We start from the raw sequence: 22249 nt of genomic DNA on the forward strand, positions 1-22249 counted from the left end.
AGGAGGGGGACACGGAGGCAAACAAACCCCGCCCGTTCATTACAACAGTTGAGCAATGGCTCATGATTTCATAGTAACGGCTTTGTCAAGAGTTTGCAGACTGGCAATGTGCAGGTTTGGAGAGGTCTGCCCCAATGACTTTCTAGTCAGAAAGAAGCAAGAATAAAGATCTTCAGTATTCTTAAACTGGGAAATACTGGAAATAAATTAGGATTATCTATTTGTGGTAATGTGCAACAAGACATCAATCATTCAAATGTACATTTTATTCACAGACAAATAAACAACTAAAACGGATTTTTTTTTTACAAATCGAGCATTTTGTAGATGACAGAAAAGGGATGAAACGTGGATGAAGCAACGATCGTGTAACAGTTTGCTGGGGTGAAAATACCTTTACCGTTTGGCACATACATAAAAGGAAGTGTGAAAGAAGTGACAGGGGTTAGATTTTACACATAGCTGGGGTGAATGCAGTGTCCACTCAAGAGACCACACGATTTCCAAATTGTTACTAAAGTTGACTGAATCTGAATCCTACTAAATGATGCATTCAAAATACTGTCAGCGTAGTATAAATGCGTAGTCTTTTTGAGCTGACAATGCAAGGCCTCATTTCATCGTTTGCCTTGTGTAGGTGTATAAACACTTTTTTATCAAGAGGTTAGCGGTACACAAAATTCTTGGTTCAGTATGAACCTTGTTTTTGGAGTCACATGTCGTTACGGCACCATTTCATTAGCCATAATTCTCACTGTGACAGTTAAGGCACTCTGATGCTGTATACTGCCAATTCTCCCAATGATAAATATAAAAAATAATGTCCATTAAAATGCAATACAGCATAGTGATGATTACATTTACCAATATTGCCAGATTTAGACATTGCGTTAACAAGTAAAGCAAAGCTGAATTTCTATCATTTTGTCAAAATGAGCATATAACAATCTTGTATGAAATGTGACTGGACAAAAGCAACAGGGAACTTGGTGTTTATATTGAGAATGAGCTCTGACGTTGCAGGTTCTCTCTGAAGGAAAGCCGATGGACAGCTGGTGCAGAACGCAATAACGTTACCAGTGGAGGTCACGCTCTTGAGGTTTTATTCAGGGAGTGCAAGTTTGTTGACCTGAAGGTAACTGTTTAACTCACAGGATGTAACGAACCGAGGAAGTTTCGTACCGAACCAAGCATTGTGTACCGAATAGTTTGGGTCAAATACACACGCATTCCTTACTTTCTATACAATATTCACAATATTTACAACTATGTGTTTCTGCCTTCTATTTTTTAGTCATGGTCACACCTGTCGAGTTTTATTTCAAGTCCGCTGATGTGCATCTTGTCCTGGATTCCTACTTGGTGATCCAGAGGCTGTGAATGTGCCGAACACTTAAAAGGTGGATGAAAAGTTGCTTCCGTTGCGTCGTCCTCTATGCTCTCACTTCCAAAAGCGGTTTGATGTCTTTAATACCGTGCTCTGCCGCCACACTGATGATGTGGTCCAGGGCGTTCATGTGCCCCAACATCTTCACAACCTCTTTGACTTGCTCCCTGTTGTCAGATATGGGAAATATTAGAAGTAGTATGGACAAAATCCATCATCATCTAAATGAATACAAGGCTTCTTGAAGCACTTTCAATACTATTCCAGCAGATGGAGCTATAAATAGATTCATGTTTCTTTATTTACACAAATCATCTAAAGCTCTATATACAGAGTAAGCCTTACTTAGAAGTTTGACGCTCAACATCGGACCGTCCCAAGCTGCTGCGGTGCAATGAGTTAGCCAGGTGAGTGAGGTAGCGACAGAACGGCTCCAACTGAGGCAACGTCTGCTGGCCCTTCAGTCCAGAGAACCAGTGCACTGGCAAACACTCCACCACCTGAAGAGGATACAAGAGAAAGTTAAATGCTTCTACGTCACTCTGTTCAGTCACAGACAGTAAAAGTTGACCAGCTGAGTTGGTGTGTTTGTCAAGTTGGACTCTATTGATGGTTGTAAATACATATCATGGGAAGACATAATGACGTCATGCCCCCTGATTGACATGTCTTGCTTGCGTGGTGTATAATAAGAGTGGTATGTACCAGGATGTGCATTTTATTAACAATGCTTGTCTACAAAACCATACATGGAAACACACATCAACTGCTAAGTCAACCAACAGACTTCACACTGACGTCTTTCCAAAGAATGCGCAAAGGGACAAAATAAACAACTCTGTTTCCTTTGGCCTTCATGCCGACGAACTCTACCCTGTAAAGGTAAACTTCTTTATCTCATAACGTCAACAAATAAGCTAATCTTAGTTCTCATTCACAAGATCTAGGGTTTTGTTTAGACAGTAATAAAAATGTGCGTGTGTACTACCTTCTGGCACTTCTGCACATTGTCCTCCGACGTATCTGTTGTCTGGAGCGCAGAGAGGATGTATCTATTGAGAGTGCTGTCCAAAGCCAGTTCCTTCAGACAGGAAGTGGATAAGATACCTTCCCATTGCAGGATGTTACCCAGCAGCTATGAACAGAGGAGGACATAGTTAGACTGTACTCGTGTAGACCAGGAACTCAAAAGAGCATATGATGTCAGTGTCCAAGCAGCTCTTTTAGATTTTGGTCAGACAGTCAGTCATACAAATCAACTTCTTTCCATGTATGCTTTGAGCTACAACAATCATCAAGCATCTTCATCTGAATATAACTCTCAGTAATCATTACTGCAATCAGTACCTGAATGTTTGAATTAATTAAAAATCAAAACACTGTCTTACGTACCTTCACACAGGACCAGAACTGCCTCTGGTAGAACAAGTAGGGACTGCTATTTTTGTTCTCCAACACACTGAACAAAAGCAAACAGAAAATACATGTTATTATTATTAAACCTTCTAAAAATGCTTGTCTTTAATACTGGAGAAATTAGAATTTGTTACTTTTTTACAGTATTATATAGCATACTTTTTGGGGTAGAGTGGAAGGAAGACGTCTTCATCCAGAGTCCGCCTCGTCCGTAAGACAATTGATTTCAATAGCTCCTAATAAGAGGAAATTAGGATGATATATACAATAGTTCTACCACTGTGAACACAAAAGTCAACATGTGTTGCAAAAGCAGAGAAATTGAGCAGTACCTGTGTGTATCGATTGTCCCCGTGCAGCACGGTGGGATAACCTCTTAATAGTCTGTGAATGAAGCCCACCAGCTTGGCTGTCTGACTGCTTGAGAGCGGATCCCACACTTGCTCTGCCAACACTAACACAAACACAGAAGACACATTTTGTACGGGCCCAAATAAATCTGTTTTAGTGTACTAGGTGCTGCTGTGCAAGTTTCTCTACCTGTCAGTTTGGAGAGGATGACCTTTTCCACGATGGCAGGCAGTAAGCTGACATCCCCATCTCCTCTCTGCAACGCGCTGTTCTCCTCAAAGCCGTAAAACAGCAGCGACTCGAACCAGAGCATGTACTCGAAGTTTGCACACGGCGCCTGAACAGAGAAAATAAGACAAAGCAGATTTCAGAATTTCCCATCCGATTTTCTTCCCAAACAGGAAACTGTTACGTTGAAAACACACACACTACCTCCAGAGGGTTCCACGTGATCAGCTGCAGACGGACTAACGGGTTAAAGAGCTTGGGCAGACAGAGGCCTATGTAAGCATCTCTGTAGCAGTCAGGATAGTTTCTCCTCCACACTTCAAAATGGGATTTGATGCAGTCGAGAGAATGAAAGTCATCCACCACGTCCTCAAATACTTTCTTGCTTTCCTTGATGATACGATCTGGATGGGAAGAAAGGCGCTTGTCAGGCATGAGCTACAGAATGTCTGATGTCTCCTATACATCACATTAAATCAAACCATTCTCGTCTAAGGATGTACCTCTCTCCATGTTGAAGCTGGTGATGTCAGTAGAGGTTTCCTCATCGTCAGATGATAAGCCTTCTTTGTGCTCAGCCCTCTTTCCATTCTGCTCTCTAGCTTGCCGCCGTCGTGTTCTGCATCCACCCACAAAAACAAAAAGCAGCCAAATTAAAAACTGGAGCAGAATTTGCGATACTCTGTTAGCAGCTTGGCATGAAAATGACTCTCTCAAAGTCACAACTTAAGACCTCTAGCGTGGCCAACTTATTCTTTACAGATTGCAAAAACAGATTAGTAGAGCACATTTTTATTTTCGTGAAAAGAGCAAAGCACAGACGGCTAAACTCGTACCGTCTTGCTTCTCTTTCAGCTATCCTCCTCTGACGACTGTTCTCTTGGTACGCTGCGCGATCTCGACCAAACGAGTCTAGATTAGGAGCCATGACAGCTTTATCTGCAAGAGACAGGGGCCATGTTAGAGCCAGCAATGTAAAGCTGAGCCAACCCATAACCCCATTCTTATTCTGGGAACTCGGCAGCTCACATAAGAACAAGTGATTTAGAATAATACAAAAACTTTCCAAACCATTATTTACAACCAGCAGTAAGATGTATTTGCCAGAAATAAATCTCATTAATATACTAGTCACTTACCTGGCCACTTCAGGCATGTTACAGTCTTAGTGTCAGATGACAAGTCACTAACAGATCATTTTTGTCATCTATACTTAGTGACTCATTGCGTGAGCTGAGCCGTCAAAGAGGAGCCGAAATAGCTCCTTCAATAAAACATTTCCTATACATAACGTACATGCTCGCTCGCTCACAATCACACAACACTTAACCTTAATCATATTCATGGGGATAATGTGATAAAAGTTCGCAAACCGCACACCCACACACCGACACACGCTCACATACAGAGAACTAACGAGGCCGTTCAAATAAATCATAAAAACCTTCAAGATGGACTGACTTGAAAGGCTTGCAAACTCCGACGATTCATCTTTAATATCATCCTGTCTTCTCTGGACAAGTCGTGAGGCCCGTTGCCTTAGTAACTGGTGCATGGCAGCCTCCAGCTCCAGGACAGCAGGCACCTGAAAGATATGATGTCTTTTGTGACCTCTGACCCAGCAAAAGTGGGACTCCGAGTCACGTGGATGTCTTGCTGGGGGGATAAAAGGAGCTTGACGGACTGTATAAAACTGGAACCGAAACATCACTGGTGTCAGGTGAAAACTCGATATCTCTAAAAAGCCACATTGGAGGAAAGCTTAAATATTACGGAATCGTGTTCAGAATCTAAGCTGAAAATACTAAACTTTATCGAATGCAGCGTGTTAAACGCTGTGTTCAGTGAATGCACTGGAGTTAAAAGTTTTCACCCAACAATGACAATATACAGTTCCAGTCATGTTTACACCGTATTAAATAACTCCATACTAAGTCATGCTGACAATGGTTGATTAATATCCCATTTCAATTGCAATGTGGGTAAGTTGGCAGCTGGAAGGCCGGTTCTCTTTTGGTTCCATGCAGGTGCTGCTCTGCTGCTGCAGGATCAAGACTAAGTTATTCTCTTTAGCCATGCATTTACCAAGTAGCTACAGGTGAACATACAACAGTTTGTGCCCGAGACAATATTTCAGTGTTTTATGAACCTGGAAGATGGAACACTTAATGACCTCCACTGACTGTATGCGCAGTAACTAATATAGATGTATTTAATTAGAGGATTTTCCTTCTGCACATAAAATATTTCCAGAAGTTTGTCACTAAAATATGAGATCCTTTTCCAACTGTAATGAGAGCAGGTGTAATGCAGCTGGGAAATAAATAAAAAGTGTTCCAAGTGACTGAGTTGCAGTGACACTGGTTTGTCAGCATTGTTAACAACCCTTAATAATAAGGTCCCTAATAAATTAACTCCTGAATCAAAACTAAAGATACTGTGTGTTTTGTCAGTTAATGCGTCAAATACAGAATCTGTAATGGAATGAATCCCTTAATTCACACTAAGTGGTCAGAGATCGCACAGTCACAAAACAGCAAACAGCTAATCGGACGGCAGATAAATTCTCCCTTACCTTTTCGCTGAAACACTCAAGCAAGTCTCCAACATACCCTCGCATCTCTTGCAAGAATTTATATTGATCTGCATTGTCATTGGATGAACCCTCCAGCTGCTGTATGGTGCTCTCGGAAGCAGCTAGGTCTTCTCTGATCTGTTTGAAGCGCTTGGCGTTTGCGTTGTGGCCTGCATGCATTTGGTTGAGCCTACAGACACATGACATACAGGAAAAGACATTAGGGATATATTAGATGGGACAAACAAAGTGCATCTGTTTTTAATAACCGACAGTAAGCAGAAAATGTGTGCACACACACAATACTAAGCAAAAAACACAGAGGGCCTCTCTTCAGTGGGTAGCTTTTCTGGGTCTTCAGGACCACAGAACACAGAGACGGCAGCAGCTGAGCTGAGGAGTGACAATAGACGTTGCTGCAGTCTTCTACTGAACCTACCTATCCTGCAGGCGTTTCTTTACCAGATCAATGGATACCGGGGTTAGATCACTAATAGGGGCCCCGTAGTGAACAGAGCCGTTGTCAGCACGGCCAGTTGGCTTGGCAGTCTGTGGGGCCACTGTGCTGTAGGTGAAAGGCATGCTGTAGGAAGCACCATAGGGCTGGGTCTCATAGCTGTTCTGATAGTAGACCGTGTTGTCCTCTGGCTGGCTGCTTTGGACCTAATCCGTAAAAACAACAACAATACACAATACTTTTACTAGTAGGACTAATAGCACCTCCGCTATCCATTCATAATGGCTGCATTAATGTAGAGAAAATAACTGTAAACTCCAAAGCTATAACAAGGCAATAATATAAAACTAATGCAAGAAAACATCAAACCTTTAGAAGTTTTACTTAAAAAACATTTTTACTTAATTAAACAGCTACAGATCATAATAACTGTAATATTTATGACATAATTGCACCAAAGCATGAAACAATAAGAAATTTAAATAAAAAAACACACAAATTATCTATCACAGGGACTCATTCATGAATATTTGATTCTGTACAGCTTACCTGAGGTATGCTGATTCCTTTCCTAATCTGCTCCTGCTCCCAGCGGCTCACCTCCTCATCTTGACCTGTATCCAGCGCCTCATCATCACTTCCCTCAATACCTGTGCACATGCGAATGAGACGTCCATCTCTTAGGAACAACAGCTGGGAACAGCAGAATATAACCACTGGACATTCAGTGCAGCATCTTTAGGACGTTACCTATCTCCTCAGCTATCTTCTGTCTCTGGCTTTTGTTCCTGACTCCGCTAAAGCGGATCCTCTTCTCTTCCTCATCCTCGTCGTCGCTGCCATCTTGGTCTTCTCGCACCAGGCGTTTCTTTGGAGCTTCTGTCTCGATCAGAGGGGTTTCGCCCCCCAGTTCTCTGGCCAGTTGCCGGCGCTTTCTGGCAGCGTGGATGAACGCTGCATCAGGGATCTCCCCTGTGGGAGAGAAAAGAAGGCGTTCACCTAAGTGCTTGTGTGACTACATATACAAAACTAAATCTTTCAGGTTTAGACGTATAGTGCTCTGCGTCCTAAGACACAGTACCCAGTCTTAAGATTAGTTGCAGAATTGAACAAAAATTACATGAAATCCAAAGTCACTGGTATTTGGTATCTGAAAAACAGAGCCACCAACAAGACCAAGAATTCTTTACTAAAATGCTGCTTTGTGTGTTGATCATAGTCAAAATGTTGAACACGTGTGCTTACTATACCTGGTTTCAAGCTGCCAAGGGATGAAAGCGTGTTGAATGACGATGCTCCAGCGTTGTTGCTCTTAGACACTTGACCATGTGCCTCACCTTGACCCCTTGCCTCGTCATCTTGTTCTTCAGTACTGTCCACCTCCATCTCTTCCTCCCCCTGCTCACTACACGTGCCACTTGTAATCTCCTCTTTTATGGCACCCGCCAGGTGAGGTGTAGCATCTGGGGGAAAAAAAACGGGATGCAAATAAATGTACACTTCTTTAACATTATAGCCACGTACAGCGATGACTGATATATTGTTTCCTGAACCCAACAGCAAGGGAATATATAGAATCAAAAGGGTAAATTAAACAGGTAAAATTTGTGAATCTTTTCTGCCCATTTCTTCATTAATAGTGCTCAAGAAGTGTCCGTAAGGACCATGGACAGACCCAGAAATTTGTATAATTTCACTTAAACAATTTGTCTTCAAACTCAGAAAATATCTAATAAATTATATGTTATTTGAGAAACAATAATGCAACTATAATCCCTATAGATGACAATACAACATCAAGCTTTAGAGTATTTTTCTAGTCAACTGTCACAACATTTTAGCAAAACTATGATGGCCTCATTTAGGCTTTAGGCCATTTCTTAATTGTTCGTAACCTTACTTCTGCAAAGTCCTCCATGCATCCTAGCAGGTAATCCTGTTACTAACGTGATCACATGGACACTGAGCCAACACACCTGATTTGACTTCGTGTTTGACATATCCAGACTTCTCCAAATCCTCCTTGTATTCCTTCTTCAGCTGCTTGACAATCTTCTTGCTGTGATTCGGCTTCTTCACCCTGAACACTTCGGATCCTTCTGTTTACAAACATGTCAAAGGAGAAAGTCAGTGGTTAATAACACACAAGTCTAGATGGGTGCTCACGATGATGATGATGATTCCCACCCAATGAACGCACACATCTTCAAAGGTTTAAGTTAAAATAAATAAGATTTTGGTGTCATTAGTTGAAACCAAAGGGTACTGTTAAAGCCTAAATTCACCAGGACAGCACGTTTTGGTAAGCTAACGCTGACCGGCTAGCTAACTAGCTAGGTTTAACTTTAATTTACCTTCTTCGTCGTCGAAACTCAGCAAGCTGGCTTTCGTGGGAACTGGCAGTGGTGGTGCCTCTTTCACTTTCTTCTCTTTCTTGACAGCTCTCAAAATGCTAATATTAGCCGGGAAGCCGTTACTATGATAGCTATCCGTGCCGCTAGGTGCTCCGGTGATGCTACTACTGGAGGTCTCCATAAACGGGATCTCCACGACAGGCCCGAACGATGTCGGCGCCAGCTGCTGACTCTCCTCCTTTTCATCCTCGTCGGACTCATTCCTCCGGCGTAAGTTCACTCTTTTCGCCTTTTTAAACATCGTGCTTGTCTTGTAAATGCAACAACGCACGTTCAAACGCAGGGCACCTTAAAACTATGCTCGCAGTGCAATAATATTAAAGCCACACTCCATGGTCAGCCATTTTCTGTCAGAGGGATGTTTCGTTTCTTCTTCTGCTGCAGAGGTGGAGGTGAGTGCACACACCGCCGACACAACACTGCCCCCGAGTGGTCAGAGTTGATACATGCATCGTGTTGCAATGACGTAAAAAAACGCAAAACTCAAGCAGAATGATCTGAAATGAGAATTGTTCCTTGTTAAAGTGTGGCATTAGTTTATTAGATGTATATCATAGAGAAAAAAGGACTGGTTTGTCATTTTTTGTTGTTGCAGTTAACCTTTAATTGCCTACATCTTTATGGAGCTTCAAATAACGCCTTGACGGGTTGAGTGCTCTGATCCACACCATTGGATTTTATAGTACAGTACTGTCATTTTTTTACACCTTTACATGTTTTGGCAACTGTATTTACTTTTCACATTCAGGTTTTGTTTAATAGAAAATTAAATAATAAGCTTATATAACTAATCTTAAACGATTAAACCAAGCATTTTAGGCGTGGTCCCACGCATTTTCTTGTCTTGGACAAAGAAGTGGCAGCATTGCACTCTGGCCCAGTTTGAAGTTGTCCCTTTTGTCACTGAAAACTATAGGTTGTAATCAACGCATTTCTGGTGCTGACTGACAATATTATTCATTTGTACCAGTTGGAGATGTGAACGTGAATAAAATTAATAAACTGGATTTTTCTTGCTAGGCGGGGATGTCCTGTTAAAGCAGGTGCCATGTCAGTCACCATGTAGCCCAAATTAAATGTTTTACAAAATATAACACTTAAATCATCTCACTATTCTTTTTTGTTGTTGTTGTTTGATTTGTTATGGAGGCAGCATTGTGTGCTAAACTGTTTTACAGCTCACCCATTTGAGACAGTGGACAGTGTATTTTCATACCAACTTGTTGCAGACATGTTAACATCACAAATAACACATTTACCAGGGTTCTTGTGTTGTTCACACAGCTTTCTTGGACACACGAATGCAACAGTCTTGTCATGTTTGTCATTTGTGACACCCGTGCTTTTTACTGTGACCAGTCAGCTGTTCACCATCTCCCTATAGATGGAGAGAAAAAAAACAACAACCTCCTTTCATTTTATTCACCTGTCATTATGTCAGTGCTATTTATTTCACTTACCTACTCACTAGAAAAGTGCATTTTGAAAAATAGTCTTGTGAAGATGAAAGATCCAGATCCGTACCTGTGAAATTGCACCTGTATGTATGGTTAAACACATTACGGACCACGGAAGCACTGAGGCGAGCATATGTCTCCCCCGATAGCGGCGGATAATGTGTATTCTGGACTTCCACAATGTTCACTTCCTTTAATAAATGCCAGACATGTGAGGCGCCGTTAGTGAGGGTCATTACAGAGCCATTACAGAGACACGGCGTATAGTCGACACCGCGGCAGTGATAATAACTGCTGAAATTAAAGTGTCACTACAGACGAAGCCGGAGTGATATGTTGTGATTAATTAACAACAAGATGACCCTCTGCCATTAAGGAGATAATTGGAGATAAATATCTTCCCATTAATGGTAACAGTTCAGTTTTAACATCCCGGAGCCATGTTTTCTTCCATAACTCATTTGTCACAGAAGCATAAAATGTGTTTCTTATCCAAGTGAGATGTAGTAAGCATTATCATTAAGCATGATCATTTCCTGATGGTATTATCACACAAACCTAAATATCTGATAGAAAGCCAACATACTGTATGAACACTTCTGATCACAGATGTGCAACTTATCTGGAAATATATTCCTCATGAGTAAAAGAACTCATCATTTCATATCAGAGGGCCTGTCCCCAGCAGGCGACATTAGCTCCACTAATCACGGGGCTGGTGGTCCGGTGCCCTCCACATGCCAAAATGTCTTCGGCCACAACACTGAACCCGAAGTAGTTCCAGATGGCAGGCTAGCCCCTTCTACTTGTGTGTCACCTCCACCGCCGTTGGTGTTCATCTGAATGGGCCAATTAGAAACATTGTGGGACTTTAAGTACCACCAGTAAAGTGCTATATAAGTGCAGACCTTTTACCAACTGGCACAGTTTATTTCAGTATAATGTTGAACACAGAATGTACAGCAAAATGTCTGCAGGAATGTCTTTGGTTTTACTTCATATATTGACTTCAGGTTTAACTAGTGAATTCACTCTGCAAGTGGTTCCCATTTCTTTGTCCTGACATTCAGAACCGATTAATATATGCTCTGGTGATCTGATAACATTAAACTGTCTAATGATCAAGGCAATCCCATCAGATGAAACCAGGCTGGAAAGATAACACTGACTTGAGACAAAAAAAAATAAAAAAAAATGGATAGATTATCCATTTGTTCTTTCTACTGAACCGCAACATGACATTCAGAGCAACCACGGAGGCGGCAGTGGCAAAGAATAACTCCCACTTACCAGGAAGAAACCTTGAGCAGAACCCAGCTCATAGGGGAGAGACAGAAAAATAGAGAGAAGAGAGCAGCAGGAGGAATGAAATAAACTTACATCTGTTATACATACATACACCGATTAGGCATAACATTATGACCACCTTCCTAATATTGTGTAGGTCTCCCTTGTGCCTCCAAAACCGTTCTGACTCATCAGAGAATGAGGGTGTCCTGTGGTATCTGGCGACAGAATGTTGTTAGTGTGGGCCTTGGGTTCTATGGGTCTCTGTGGATCATCCCACAGATACTTGATCAGTTTGGAATCTAGTGAATTTGGAGGTCAGGTCAACACTTTGTACTGTTCTTCATGTTTTTTTTTTTTTTGAGTTGTTCCTAAACCGTTTTTGTCAGGCTGTTGCCATCAAGGAGTGTCATTCCTGTGCGGTGGTCTGGCCTGGTCTAGGTGGGTGGTACATATATAAGTAACATCCACACGAATGCCAGACGATCTTCTCCTGTCAGTGGTCTTAATGTTGTGGCTGATTGGTGTACATCTGGCTGAAGCGTGCATGTAGAATCTAATCGTGACACAAATACAAGCTGATAAAGCTGATGCATGTTACATGAGAGTTTGATAATGAATATAAATAAAATAGACAGGTTGGAGAATGATGCATTCAGGTAGATAGAGTGGATAACTGTCGGCCATGAATTCCTCTGAAATCCACTTGGAGGCGCTGTAGCCCCTTGCAAGGGAAAAGGCAGTGTCTTATTTGTGGCCAAGGTACGCTCATAGTTCACTCATGTATAAATGCTAATGAAATACAATGACATTTCCTGATCCAGTGAATGTATCTGGAACAAGGCAGGATGAATATAGATGACATCAATGCCGTCTACTCAAAGGCTCATAAAGCTCATCAAATCATTTCTTCTCATCTATAAGAGGCAGCTGCCACTGTGTGATTGTTTCAGGTGATTATTTATGTAAGAAATAAGGCAATTTAATGTGCGTTAGACATATATGATTACATGCTTTTTATCATTATTATTTTATTGTTTGTGTGCAGGCGGCCGTGGTAGAAGAAAGCCGAATGTGTCTGTCATCTCTCGGCAGTGCAGCAGGAGGGATGTCATGCTAAATTGCTCCCGCAGGATACTGTAACTATAAAAGCAAAGTTGCAGGAGCCGAGGTTTCATTTGCGCCGATGGAACAAACATCAGGGTTGAATAACCGAGCTTATTAAATACACACTGTGCATGTCAAGAGGTGGCAGACACAGAACGAGAACAAAAAAAAAGAAAAAGAAAAAGACAGAAGAGCTGTAATGGAAGGACGAGAGCGTCACACCCTCCACCTCCTACTGAGGGCTTCCATTAATCCGAGGCAGTTAGTTTAGACAAAATTAAGACATCAAAACTGATCAGTTTTAAAAGCGGACCTTTCATCCTTATCAAGCCTTGGCTTCCTAAAATTGCAGTCATGTTTTTATAATAGAGTGAGTCCAATGTTTTTGACAGATATCTAATTTTTGAATTAGCTCTTACACACGTCCCAGTGCTCTCAGGTAATAGCGTCCTTTTAAGACAGAAGATTAATGTTGTGATACAAGCGCATGTGTACAAAGCTGCGAAAGAAGAAGAAGAAAAAGAGCCATTGTGAATATCTAATTATACTCGTCTCCAACAGGGGATCAGGATTCACTGTGGTAATTTCTTGTTTAGATTCTCTGAATCCTTTGTGCCATCAGGACTGCATCATTATTCCTCCTCCAGCAGAGTGGAGTGCAGGTGCTGGGAACGTACTCTTTACTGCCAAACACAAGACGACATCAAGTTGCGGTCATGTCCGTTACCAGGGACACGAGCTTTTTAAACACAAATGAACGCCAAAGTGCACAGTTTCACGGTTATTTATAGATTTTGAAAAGGCGTGCTGATCAATGAGCGTCGTCGGGCCCTCTCTCATGCTGCTCTGATGGGGAGAGAGAGAGAGGGAGAGAGAGGCTCTTCACATTTCTTCCCAGCCTCCTCTGGCTGCTCGTGTCACATCGCAGAGCTTACTATATGTGACAGCGTGAGTTGATTATGGCGGACTGTTTGTCTTGGGTGCTAACCCGCAGCCGTGAATACCGCAGTGACCTCCAGCTGCCTCCTTCACGCATTAGAATGAAAACACCCGTTTCAAACTTCCTTTCAGCTCCCTTTCACCCTTCCCTAAGGCTGCCACCAATCTGCCCTCATTTTTTTATTTTTTTTACCCTTCCTATCTTTTAAGAGAAGCAGTTGTTTTATGTGTGTGTGTGCGTGCTATGCTTTAGGAGAAAAGTGGCTTTAAAAAAAAAGTGTGAGGAAGAAAGTTGTCTCAAACTACTGCGTCAGCAACATCACCTTTCCCCTGCTCTTCTCTCACCTATCACTCAAGGTAACATGAAAGCCTAATCACTAAAACTCTGTCAGGACTTTTGCTCACGTGCGCGTTCACCCAAAACCTCGCGCGCACACACTCGCACACACATCTGCTCCAGCTTTGCATACATGTATCTCAAACGCTGCCCCGCTTCTGACAGCTTATCCCCTCCTCAGTGTGCTTGGGAGTAGGTACTGGATTTGCTTTGTGGATTTAAGAAAACTAGCACACCCTGATCTGTAACACTAGCATCCCTTCCGAGACTCTGCGGCGGCGGCGGCGAGCACTTCCCCACAGCACCTGCGAGCGGAACAGATGGGGGGCTAAAGTTGAGGAAAGGGGTGGAGGAGATGATGTGCCTGATTAAAGAGAACACTGAGAGAAAATGATGATGTTTAAACCCACTTTGAAGCCTCAAACTGGTAAATAAATGATGCGCTCAAGAAGACTCAAGAAATGGCTGCGGTTCCTACACCTGCGGCTCAGTGCTTAAATATTCATTTCCTGTCATAGTCGCACACACACACACTCACACACACACACACACACACACACACACACACATTTGTGTGTAGCTTACAGGAGTGTCTTAAAAATGCACGTTGAATTAAAATACTGTGTTGCACACAAACTGAAGAGAAGAGAATTGAGGATTTATTTTCGTTTTAATGATCAACTCAAACATCCTCAAAGTACCCCCAACCCAACCACCTACCTACCCCACCCCCCAAACCCCCCAACCCATCATCAGCGGACAGCACAGCGGAGAAGACGCGAAAGCCCTCAGTGCTTTTCATCAGCTCCCTTACCATTCTTTCATCCCCGCAATGCCCATAATGGTTGTGAGATTACTGCTGGATGTGTTAGCTAAACTTCTCGTTCTCTTCTCGGGAAGGGGCGGGCGAAGAGACTCTTATTTGAGAGAATTACTGCAGGAAAAAAAAAAAATGAAAAGAGAGAATTTTCAATGCGGATGTTTAGAAGATGAAAGGGAGGCTAATTCAGAAGGGGGGGATTTCAACAACATTTTAGTATAAGCTAAAGCACTATGTGTGTCGTCGTACACAATTGCGCACATTTGAGAACGTACACTCTTTCCGCAGCAGATGTTTCCACTCGACGCTTGGCCGGCCGACGAAGATTGCTCTAAAGTTCTGATGAATCCAGAAAAATGGTTTTAAATTCATTAGCTCATTGTCCTGCGACAATCCACGGCTCTTAAAATAGCACAAATCATCCTGATGGAGACTCATTTCCATGCGCTTTAGAATAACTATTTGACTACAGTCAGGCTCACAAAGTACACACGGCCTTTCTTTATCCACTCCACTCTTCATCACTGTCTGCTGATTAATCATTGTATCTGACTGCTCTTTAGACCGTCTCTTTTAAAACTGCTTGACTTTGTATCGACTTCTCTCCCTCTCATCGTTTCTTTCCCCGCCTCCACTCTCTCTGCCCCCCTCATTTCCTAGTCAGCGTATGTTTCAGACAGTCCTTCAGGGGCTTTCTCTTCTGTCAGCCAGAGTACAGATATTTCAGCACCTTGATTTCGGAGTAATTACATAAGGATAAATGATGACTCTCCCCGAATGCATTTCTCCCCTCTTTTCTGTCAGCCCATCAGGAACGGGACCGGGGGCAAAGCAATCACTCACCACTACTCCACAGGCGGGGGTTAGAATCTCCCAAAAGTTTACACGTAAAGACAGAGAGACTTATTTTTTTTTTTCTTGATTGCAGAGTTATTACACACGAATAACTCTTCTCAAATGCCCCCCCACCCACCCACCCACCTTTCTTTCTGACAACCCAACGAGAAAAGTACCTGAGGCTCAGCAGTCACTTGGTAGGGTAGCACTCTGCAGGAGTTACAGTTATCCAAAAGTTGTATTTTTTGGGGGAATTATTATTAATACATGGGATTTATATTATTTTTTATTTTTTTTGCATTCTGCCCTATTCATGCAGCCACACTTGCCAAGGGCAATCACATTCTGTTGTATTCGATTCAGCAGCTCCACAGAAAAAAATGCTCATAGGTACTAGCTGTATAGGACGACAGCTCATTTACACCTGACCTGCTCTTCAGTTTCAATCCATAACTTTCTTGAACAAAAACCAAACCTTTCTAATTTTTAGGACACTAATTTCCAAAGATGCCAGCCTCTCTAAAACGTCCTGATCTGGTCGCTATGTGTATGTTCTCTACAAAATTTGCACATTCATTTGTAGAACTGGTAGGCAAGGGACAAGATATTGGTACTAGAAGCTATCTGGTTTCTGTTTGTGGCCTTTGGTTCAATGCAGGCAAACAGTCAATGTGGAGAGTAAGAGGCAGAACACACATTTGTCAAGCAGATATCCAAAAAGCATTTTAAAAAGGCAACTGGATTTGTAGAGTTTTTTTGAGAAGAAACTCTACAATGAGTGGTGAAATGTCTTCTCAAAAACCTCTCAAAAATGTCCAGTTGCCTTTTTTAAACGCTTGACCTGGATGACTGAGAACCTTCAGAGTCAAGCAAATATCTTAAGCAAAGCCATTGTAGTGGTTTTAAACTATTAAATGAGGTGATAGATGATGTCTCTGAACTCCAAGTCTATTCTCTTAAGTTGCAAGTTGGACTGTAAAAAATGGCCAGCGCCATTCTTTCCATATATCTGCTGGCTACACTGGAAGCCCCAAAATAGTGACCGTTAACTCACAGAGTTTAAGTCATCAGATCGCTGTGTATCCAATGGAAAACCTGAGTGACTGAAGCGTTTTTCATTCTTTTTTTTTAATAGTGTCTTTTGTTCTTCAAGGCCAGGGGCTGTGTGTAGTATATCAGTTCACAGCATCAAAACCCAATCTGATCTTGTGTTTGATGTCCAGCAGGTAACAACTTGAGATGTTCGGCAGGTTAGAGACATAGGTGACTGATGCTTTGGACCACAGTGAGGATAAAAGGTTCGGCGTTCAGAAAAAAAAAAAAATATGTGAAAACAAGCAACAGAGACACTTTGTAATGTCTCCTCTTAGGGACACATCCAAGCTCAGCATGGGTAGAAACCCACCTCTCCCCCAGCAGAAGGCCTCACACCAGGGCCTTGATTTAATCACTGCCCAGCAAGGGGAGAGGCCAAGCAGGCAACAAAGCTGCCCTCCAGCCCTCCATCCCTCTGCCATCAATGCTTCCTGTAGGTTGACCCAGGAGAGGCCGTCCCCCACCCTACACCCTCCATCCGGGTTGTTTGAAGATGAGAGGAACTGAGTGTATGGGGAGGGAGGGCCAAGAGGAGGAGAGGTAGATGAAACCCAGGTTGTTCTCTTTGAACTGCTAATCACTGTGTTTAAAGCTGACCTCGCTTCCTGTCTCTCTTTCTGTGTTGGGCTCATTAAAATATGTACCCTGATAAAGGGCCCAGATGGGAGTTCATGAACCATAAGGCTACCTCAATTCTAGTCAGTTCCCCCTGAGAAGAAATAGTAAATAACCAGGTGAGAACTGTGCATGAGCCATCGGTTCTCAAATTCTATTTATTAATCCACACCTGCCCTCATTTGCTATTTTGTTAATGCTCTGTATAAATATGCAATGATGGAATCCTACCTGTACAGCTGCTCAACCTTAACAGATGTGCCGTCGATATATTAGAAATGCTGATGCCGTTGATGGTTAGATGAGAGACCTTAAAAAAGCCCCGTACACAGCTGGTAATCAAAGGGTTTTGGAATAAAATGTGTCATCCAACGTGGCTGTGAATGCAAATCCTAGTGCGGATGCACTGGAACTGAACCACCAAATTTGCATCGCCCGCAGGTTGCATATGATATACTAATGATTAAAGTTTAAAGATGGTCTTACAAATTGGAGCATATCCACTCCAAGCCAGCTACATTTGTTTTGTGTGGAGATATTTGTCCATGATAAAATTTGTTTAAAATTGCAGAAGTAAAGATTAGTATTCACGCTGTCCAAACCAGGAGATCTGTTTCTTTCCTCCTGTGTTTCAGTATGCAGACCAACTGTGCACCACTGGTAGCATCTAAAGAGTGGCTGTGTTACGTATTCAGCAGTCTCGGCTGGTTAAACCTCCGTTCCGTGACATCCTGCTCTCTGTGATCACTGTCCACCATTATAGATGAACTAACATGATTGTTGTGTTCATTAACATATATATTTGGTTTTGATGCACTGTCAAATCACAGCGGTGAAGTCAGGTTAAAGGGGAAAAAAAAAACAAGATTTTGAAAATATCCATTTCTGGGTAATTTCTGGGCTTAGTGTGAATGGACTTCTCAGGTTCAGCTGTCTCATTGTAGACCTGGCCAGAGATGTGGCCTAATGCCAGGTGTGAATTGCGATCCATGTCCGCTAGATCTTGACCCAATCTGGATACGTTCGCGCCGAAGATACAAGACTAAACAAGCCCGCCGAGACTCCTGAGAGAGAGAAGGTTGGGAATGGGAGGAGGGCATGATGAGGCCGCGCCGAGAAGGAGAGTAGGGTAGCAGGGGATCAATCAATCATCGCTCCTGTTGGTTTATATTGACTCTGCAGTCCCACTGGGCTACCACGGTCAATGTGCTTTCAGGCATTTTGCGTGGGTCGATGGAGGAGCGTGCCTGGCTTAACACTCACCTTTTATAGGGATATGTGCGTGTGTTTACGGAATATATTAAACGTTTTAATGCGCCGTGCACCGACTGGTTTTCATAAATGTACGTCGTGAGGAAAGTGCGTTGTGTTCGCGACGAGTGAGTGTTCGCTTTAGAAATCACAACCCATAAATCATCAGCAAACAAAAGCAAATATCAACATAATCATGCCACGGTGAAGCCAGTGGGCATCAGACTTTGCCGAGTGCAGGGGGTTGATCTATTTTAAAATTAGTTAACCTTGGTCCCAAGCTGCATTGTAACCGAATGGCAGCCTCCCAAAAACCTGCGTCGAGGCTGGCTCTGGCCCAGGCGGCTGTGCTTGGCATTCACTCTGTCATATAAATAGTTGATGAAAAACTGTCTACGCCACATGAGACAAATATCTGTGTAACCTATTGGCCTGAACTAATATCAGTCCACAACAATGGCTCAGTCAGTTTGAACAACAGCAACTGCAGTCATTAAAATAAAGATTTATCACTCCTAGTGATCGAGATAATTGCACATCAGCACATTCAGGTGATGGCAAACATTTTTTTTTGCAAAGAGTCAACAGTGGATTGTGTTTCTCTTGGGGGTTTGGAGTTATAATGGCCAGCGTAGATGACATTTAGAAACTAATTTATGTTAATGTTTACAGATTATGCTAATTAATCATTATGTAGCCATCAATATTGCTGCTTAAAGGTAACAATTAAACACATACAATCCAATAGCTGCAGCCTCCACTGATGCTGAGCCTCTCACATGTTGACACTCATTGGGCGATAGGATCTGAACTGAAAGCAGGTGCACACCGGCACCAAACGCACGAGGAGAGTTCTGTGAAAGCAGTAGTCTAAATGTTTGTCAGAGCTAACCGTGTGGAACAAAGCAGAAATGAGAGCACTGTAAAAAAAACTGGAAGCCCATATACAATGCGCCTCTGATGTGTGAGTAAAGGAGAAAATGGTCCAGTGCGATTCTTAGAAAGCAAATAGGCAGAAGACAAGTGTTCGTTAACAGATTTGGAATATATATATATAACCAGTTGTGTTTATACAACTGAACTTCTTATAATTTGGACTGGTGCCTTAACTGTGTTTGCAGGAGCAGTTGCTTGCATTATACCGAATCATGCTGCTTTGAGTGATCCAACGGCGCGGCGCAATCCGTCAATTTCATTTATTTCCGATATCCAAGCTTCAGTGAAGTCTAGTCTCGCAGCGAGCTTCAGTGCTAGTTAAGCGCAGCAACAGACAGGATGAAGAAAAGCGTGTGAACGGGAACTCACAAAGAGAGCTGACGGAAAAGTAGGGAAAGCAGTAAAACAAACAATCCAAAAAGAAACCACAGAGAGAAGAAAGCTTGACTTTAAGAGACAGGGAGGAGGTATCTTTATGCGCGCAGCTCTTCTGATGAAATGAAGACAGGGTGGGGCTCAAAGAGAAAGCCTTTGTTCGTTGTCTTTCTGCTTGGGAGAACATTTTTTTTTTATGTGTGTTTTATGATTGGAGACAAAACATTCTGTTAGTAGCTACTGAAAAATATCTGTGCTCATCCTTTGATACACATGGTTTAATTGTATCATGGCGTGCAGCAGTTCCTGCAGAAGTCTATGTGTGCAGCACATGGACACATGGACAAACTGTACTTGAGAAAATGTGCAGTATTTCATAGAAACAGACAGCAAGAGTACCCTTTTTTTTTTTTTTTTAACCCTGCAGGTCATCAATCATGTCAACGGCGTGAAGCCATGGGCACGTACTGACAGGCTCTGAGTGATGGATGATTGACAATTGATGATTACCTGGGCTGAGGGGTGTTGCCGGTCTCGCGGGCAAACCTCTCCGGGGCTTTAACCTTCTTGGTTTCAGGTGGCAAGCGGACTCGAGATATACAGAGAGGGAAATACATTTACACAATTTAAACTAAAATCGGCAGTCTGGAATAAACAACTGTGTCTGTTAAACCTCGACAAGACACGTTTGCACCTTATTTTCACATTATTAACAGAGGATTCCTATTGTGAAAGTAATGAATGAACAAACCCTGGCATAAGCCCATTATTTTAAAGCTTATCACTGTGACAAGCTGAATCCATTATAGGGGCTGTGCTATTTCTATTTGACGCACCCATCTGGCAAAGATTTACCATTTCTCGTTTTGCCTGTATGGTTTATACATAACTGTGCAATAACCTCTTTTATATATTTATTTTTTTCAACTTCGGTTCAGTTCCGTTTATATAGCACCTTCAACAATCCAAATTGAAGATGCTTTACAGAACCACCCAACGAATGACAGAAAGCTCTGAGGCGACGGTGGCAATGAAAATCTCCCTTTAAACAGGAAGAAACCTTGAGCAGCTCATATCCCCATCTGCTTGACACCGGCTGGGCAGGGAGAGACAGGAAAAAGAGGGCATGAAGGAATGGAAAAGAGGAGGAGGAGGAGGAGGAGGAGGAGGAGGGAGACGCAGAAGCAAGCAGATAAATGTATACATACACCGATCAGCCACAACATTATGACAGCAGAAGTGAATAACATTGACCATGCTGTGAGAATTCAATGTTCTCTGCTGGGAAACTTTTGGACCTGGCATTAATGTGGATGTTACTTTGATATGTACCACCCACCTAGACCAGACCAGGCGCCCCAACCCCATAGCGATGACACACACAGCAGGATGCAGCCTGACACAAGCACACACACAAAAACACTTTAACTCAAAAAACATGAAGAACAGCACAAGGTGTTGACCTGGCCTCCAAATTCGCTAGATCCCAAACTGATCAAGTATCTGTGGGGTGATCCACAGAGGGCCCACCCCTCACCTTATAGGACACAAAGGCCCCCACTAAGAACATCCTGTTACCAGACACCACAGGACATCCTCAGAAGGCCCATGTCCATTCTCTGATGAGTCACAACTGTTTTGGAGGCACAAGGGAGACCTACACAATATTAGGAAGGTCGTCATAATGTTACGCCTGATCGGTGTACATCTAGATACATGCTGTGAATTTATAGAGAGAGGGCATTCAAAGTATTCACATAGAAAAGCTTAGTGGGTATGCAGAGTGCTCACAAAGATACTTGTTATAAGAATAAACATTTGAGATGGTTGTTCTTGCTGTAATATTCTCCAAAGCCCCCCTCTGCCAGCACAGAGCCGTCACACACTCGGTGGACCCGGAGTGTAATTATAGCCGAGAGTCAAACACCGGTAATTTCCACAAGATTTTTATTTTATGTCATTATTAATCAAAATGATACCGCGTGTGGTTAATCATTTATGAGAATTGATAATATTATGAGACTGATTTGAATCTGTACGTCACCATAAAAGGATATTAGCGGCTCACTGTCGAAAAGGGGGTCAGAGGAGGTGTGGGATACTGTTCACACCTCGAGTCCTGCACGCGCACGAGACGGTCAGAACTGACAGTCATCACGCAACGTTCACAGTACAGTGGTTCATGTTGCAGGTCGAGTTTATTTAAAGTTACGAGAAGATGTTTAAGTGTCAGTTCTTTCCTCGATAAATGACGTCCCGAAACCTCAGATAATCTCTCAAAAGAATCTGAAAATAATGTAGATTTATATAAATTAATTTAAATAAACAGAGTTATTCTTTTAATAATGTACCAGTAGCAGATTCT

The 22249-nt window shown here is 42.5% G+C and overlaps 1 protein-coding gene across 1 annotated transcript; it reads right to left on the reverse strand.

Moving 5' to 3' along the window:
- Window positions 1-251: 251 nt before the first annotated feature.
- Window positions 252-9450, reverse strand: paxbp1 (PAX3 and PAX7 binding protein 1). The gene is made up of 18 exons (XM_084564897.1): window positions 8769-9450; window positions 8391-8513; window positions 7665-7877; window positions 7165-7386; window positions 6964-7064; window positions 6397-6620; window positions 5958-6147; window positions 4844-4967; window positions 4219-4321; window positions 3886-4001; window positions 3587-3786; window positions 3344-3491; window positions 3136-3257; window positions 2963-3039; window positions 2780-2846; window positions 2376-2522; window positions 1733-1887; window positions 252-1554 (listed from the first exon to the last, which is right to left on the reverse strand). The coding sequence occupies exons 1-18, from the start codon at window positions 9067-9069 to the stop codon at window positions 1434-1436; spliced, it is 2754 nt and encodes a 917-aa protein (XP_084421023.1). The 5' UTR covers window positions 9070-9450; the 3' UTR covers window positions 252-1433.
- Window positions 9451-22249: the final 12799 nt, after the last annotated feature.

Source organism: Chelon labrosus, assembly GCF_963514085.1.
Source record: "Chelon labrosus genome assembly, chromosome: 17".
NCBI lineage: Eukaryota > Metazoa > Chordata > Actinopteri > Mugiliformes > Mugilidae > Chelon > Chelon labrosus.